Below are 4899 nucleotides of genomic sequence, written 5' to 3' on the forward strand. Positions count from 1 at the left end.
TGGAGGAATGCTGCCGGTTTGACGGTCCTTGGCCGGTTGAAAATTCGGGTCCGTTCCGATTACGTAGAACCTACTGTCGCGGGAACGGCAACAACATACTACAGTTTAATATTTAATGTTTGGAATAAATTCACCATTCGCCTTTGTTCATTTTACTTTATTCTTTTGCATATATATATTCGCTTCGTTTCACAGTAGCTCTTCTCCTCCATTTTGTTTATACATACATTATTAAATCTACTTCACTGCCGTTACTTTTCTTATTTTTGATTTTTTTCTTTTACTATTATTACAATAATAATATATAAAGTAAATATGTATTCATTTATTTTTCTCTTTATCTTTGTTTTTTTCTCATACAAAATTACAAATAACATTTAAATACATTTTTCAAAATCTTTGAGGTTATAATTGCAAAAATTTGTTTATAAGATGTAAAATATTAAAAGTCGGAGTAATGCATGAGTGTGTGAGTTTGTTGAATGCATAAGATAAAGAAGAGATTACATATTTTATTTATTAGCGTTTATTAACTTTTTTTCGGACTTATAAAATTCGGGTAACGAACTTTTTTTTTACATTATATCTTCACATTCTACATAGTAACTGTTTTGCAATAATTAAATCATAATGTTTATGCATACATAATAAATAGTTAAAATGGCAAATGAAAATGTATTTGTTATAAAAATAAAAAATATTATTAAATTAAACAGTCGTTAATGTTTAGTTGTGACGTACATATTAGTTTATACATACATAAATATATATGTTGTTTGCCAACATATTAAAAATGGTAAAAAAAAAATAAATTGATATGAATAATGTAGCTTACTAAAGAAAATGCCGCTGCAGCTGTGTGAGCGTAGGGCTTGGAGGACGATGTATGCAGCGGCGGTTGGTGGCAACATTGCATATCTGTCACCATACTGTCAAAAATTTTAAAGTAAAAGAAACCTTTTTTTTCTTTTTTTAATGCTTAACAAAACTAAATTCCTTTAATAGTTTACTAATAGAGTGTACATTTGTGCTTCGTGCTACAAATGTAAATAGGTATGTATGTGTCTACAACAAAAAACAAAAAGTTATTAAAATAAAAGTTAGAGTATTAACTAAAGTGGGTGCTATAATTTGTTGTGTCACAACACATAGTGACAGTTTGTTTTTGTTACTTTTGTCTAAGCTCAATTCGGTATGCGCCACAATGCGCTCAACCAACTTCTCATCTGTTCAATATTCTTTAATTCTTTATACAACAACTTTATATACTGTTATTGTTGCTTCAACTTTTCACTTAATTTTTAATTTTATTTTTTTCGCTTTTCTCATTACTCATTACTCAATTGACTAGATAAGCTATTTTCTTTTGTCCAGTTACAGTTCATAACAAAGAGTAATCAGCTGATTAAATTTGAGACTTAAAATAAAATTTGTTTGGTTGCCGCTGCGGTGCAGGCGAAATTTTCCAAACAAATGCTAGCTGCACAACGTTAATAAGCTGCTGCTTGGTTTGAATATATGTAGGTGTAGACAACCTTATGCTAGGGCAGTTTTTCATTTGGAACAACTGCGCTATAACAACTATTGTCTACAGTAAAAGCTGGCAACTAAAAAAATTATGATAAATGCATATTGTCCACTGAAGAAGAGCGAAAAAATCCTAATTTTGCAGTTATTGAAGAAATTAACTTTTAAGAAAAAAATCAAAAAGTTAAAAAAAGTATGAAACCACAACACATTTCTCAAGCTGTCGCTGCCTACACATTTGATATTCGCCGACTTTAAACTTATATCAGTTAGTTAATTAATATTCGAGTTGGATTTCTTAGACACGAGTTGACGCCTTGATTGTGTTTGTGTGTTGGTTGCCGTAAGGTAAGTGAGTGGTTTGCTTTTGTTAAATATTTGTTCTGTTTCACTATAGCAAAGCTGTATATCTTACATAACTATACACTTTCGTTGACGACGCTTTTGTGGTTCTGGCCTGAGCACAGCTCTCACAGCTTCTTCAAACACCTGCAAATATGTAATATATAACAGAAATCCACTTCATGTATGCATTTTACAAACTTGTTTCAATCCTCTTTGCGTAAGTGCCGAACATTCCATGTATTTGACGGCGCGTATTTTATTCGCCAACTTTTGACCCTGTTCACGTTTCAACGGTGCCAAACCCTGTTCGGCTAGTTGACTAAGCGTTTCGCGATCATCGCGCAAATCAATTTTGGTACCTAAATAAAGCGCAATAATTTACACTGAAAAATTTTTTGAAGCAGTTTGCATGTTGTGCTACTAACCGACTAATATAATCGGTGCATCCGGGCAGTGATGCTTTATTTCAGGATACCATTTCGATGTGACATTTTCAAAAGAGGATGGACTGGCCACGCTGAAGCATATGAGAAATACATCGGTTTGTGGATAGGAGAGCGGACGTAGGCGATCGTAGTCTTCTTGACCCGCTGTATCCCATAAACCCAGCGACACTTGTATTGTATCCACAGTCATGGGCGCAGAGTAGTTGTCAAAGCTGTGTGGAAAATATACGAAGTTAAATATATGTCTTTTTTGAACTTGATTAAAACTTACACTGTAGGCACATATTCGCCGGGAAAACTGTCTGTGGTGTAAGAAATTAACATGCATGTCTTGCCGACGGTTCCGTCGCCAACGACGACACATTTAATGGGCCTTCCTGTCGACATCTGCGAAAAAGAATAACGAACGTATTGTAAAATATATTTATCAAATGTAAATATGTGTCAGTAACTTGAGTATGAATGCAAGTCGGTGTGGCCGGTAGAATTGTATAATCAAATAAATTAAACTTCAGCAACGAATGTGGAACAATGGAATGTATGTAGCTTGCAGCTTTGGTGGAGTGTGATACATTTAATTAAATACAATTTGCCACTTGAGCATATTTACTGTCTTTCATTTTTCTTTGCATGGAATGTCAGAAATAGTGTTGCCAAACAGATATGTACATAGCTGTGCATGCATTTCTATGTCATGCATTAAGAACAAATCATATGACATTTTGACCAAAGCTTAAGGATATTAACTCTTTGTTTAATTTTTAAGCACATTAATAAGTATCATGCTATAAAAAATGGATTAATATTCTTGCTCTTTTAAAAACATATGCACATTTATCAATGGTTATATTACTACCAGGAATAATAAGGAAAGGAAGCACTGATGTATTTTTATCGCAAAAACTTAATATCACCTTTTTGAAGCGTTATATGTATTCACCGATCCTTATATTTTCAAAATTTGAAGCCACAAACTATAAAAAACGTTGACTTTAGGAATCTAAGAAAGCACACAACAAAATAATGTGCAATGCACGCTGAACAGCTTTAAAAGCTTAACGTTAAGAATATAAAAACACGCCTACAGCACAAACAACAAATGAGAAAATCAAACACAACACAACAAAAAAGAATAACAAATTAAAAGAGCAATAAAAGACGAATTATAATGGGCATCTGTTTGAGTGAATAGCCTGCTACAAAGCAAAACGCGAACGTCCGCCGGCGACATGATTCGCGAAACACACAAAAAATATAAGCGGCGCAACAACCGAAATAGATCTTGTCCCCCTACAAGTTAAGCACACCGCCCTGGACGCCAAACCGTCAGCCGGCGATTGTATTGGCAGCATTAATGTTCTATTTCTGCCGGCGACGTCAGTCCGATGGGGGGAGCCACATTACTGTCGGCCAAATTTTCTATTTTCGAAATGAACGCAATTAGGTTTACTATCAGCGCCATAATCATTGCGACTATCATAACATCGAAGTCACCTAAAAGCGCTAATTTTCTTGTTTTCCGCAACAACACCAACCTTTTAAAGCGACTGGGGTAGAGGGTAGGTTGTGGCAGTGCGACAATGTGGCACCAACATATCCATTCCAGCGATTGAAGACTGATGTGATTCAAGTGTTACAGCGAATTGAGTCAGCGTACTCAGAAATTAATTTTTGTTATTTAAGACACTGTTCCTTCACCGGTTCAACGGCAGTATTTACAATTTCACCATATAAATTTATATACCTATATGTATGTGCATGCATGCATATAAGAAAAATGGACAGGAGTGGTCCGCCAATGGTCACAATTATTACCATATATACACAGCCGTTTGCATATGTATATAAATATACCTCTTTTGTCGTGTATTTTTTCCTATTACCTTACTTTTGCAACGCACTCAGCTCCTCCGCTGCACAATCTTTTGTTGTTTTCTTAATCCACTTTTTCCGTACTGCTACTGGTGGTGCTGCTACGTCGTTCCTTTCACTTTTCCCCCACAATTTTGTACTAAAACGTTTTCGATTTACTTTACTCAATCGCTAAACTGGTTGTTTACCATAAAATTCGTTGATAATATATTAATTTTTATTTAATTTTACATAAAAAACTGTGTAAAATAAATGCTGCTGCAACTTTAGCTTCGCTACTTTTTTTGTTTCTTAATTCGCTTTTAGACCTTCGTTTATCGCAGTTTTGTTTTACCAATAAATGCGTGTGCGCACTCCAGAGAACGTTTAATATTATATGTTCTCTGCACTCATACACGCACATTTACACACACCCTTTTTGGCGAGCAGTGCTGCCAAGTCGCGAGTTGTGGTGTGTTTATTTGAGGCATTTGTGCGAAAACGTGTGGGTCAAAGTAATTCTTTTTTAGATTAAATGTTTTTATAAAAATGTTATGTTATACTAATATAAAAAAATTATTAATAATTAACAAACCATTTTATAAAGTTAGTAATATTGAATGCACGATTAATACTCCATTATGAAATATTGTGAAATTGGTGAGCTATTCAGTATCTTTAAATATTTTTTTCAGTTACTTAATAATTTCAGGATAAAAATTTTCAATAA

The 4899-nt window shown here is 33.9% G+C and overlaps 1 protein-coding gene across 5 annotated transcripts; it reads right to left on the bottom strand.

Annotated features, from left to right (window-relative positions):
* Positions 1–508: 508 nt before the first annotated feature.
* Positions 509–4499, bottom strand: LOC108970439 (ras-related C3 botulinum toxin substrate 1). Of its 5 annotated transcripts, none has more exons than XM_018935813.1 (5): positions 4207–4499; positions 2590–2705; positions 2298–2530; positions 2071–2231; positions 509–2016 (listed from the first exon to the last, which is right to left on the bottom strand). In XM_018935813.1, exons 2-5 carry the CDS (start codon positions 2703–2705, stop codon positions 1939–1941), a joined length of 588 nt encoding a protein of 195 aa, XP_018791358.1. In that variant the 5' UTR covers positions 4207–4499; the 3' UTR covers positions 509–1938. The 5 variants fall into 5 exon arrangements, with proteins under 5 accessions (XP_018791358.1, XP_018791357.1, XP_018791361.1 ...); XM_018935812.1 differs by having other exon boundaries at positions 4202–4498; XM_018935816.1 differs by lacking the exon at positions 4207–4499 and adding an exon at positions 3854–3927.
* Positions 4500–4899: the final 400 nt, after the last annotated feature.

This window comes from Bactrocera latifrons, unplaced genomic scaffold (assembly GCF_001853355.1).
Source record: "Bactrocera latifrons isolate USDA-ARS-PBARC rearing strain unplaced genomic scaffold, ASM185335v1 scaffold_3, whole genome shotgun sequence".
In the NCBI taxonomy this organism is placed as follows: Eukaryota; Metazoa; Arthropoda; class Insecta; order Diptera; family Tephritidae; genus Bactrocera; species Bactrocera latifrons.

Excerpts from the sequence above, each read along its gene's own strand:
- LOC108970439 (XM_018935813.1), bottom strand. The coding sequence starts at position 2,705 with ATGTCGACAGGAAGGCCCATTAAATGTGTCGTCGTTGGCGACGGAACC. Across the intron at positions 2,531-2,589 it reads GGCGAATATGTGCCTACAGT|CTTTGACAACTACTCTGCGC; the intron begins GTAAGTTTTAAT and ends TTTTCCACACAG. Across the intron at positions 2,232-2,297 it reads TGCACCGATTATATTAGTCG|GTACCAAAATTGATTTGCGC; the intron begins GTTAGTAGCACA and ends CGCTTTATTTAG.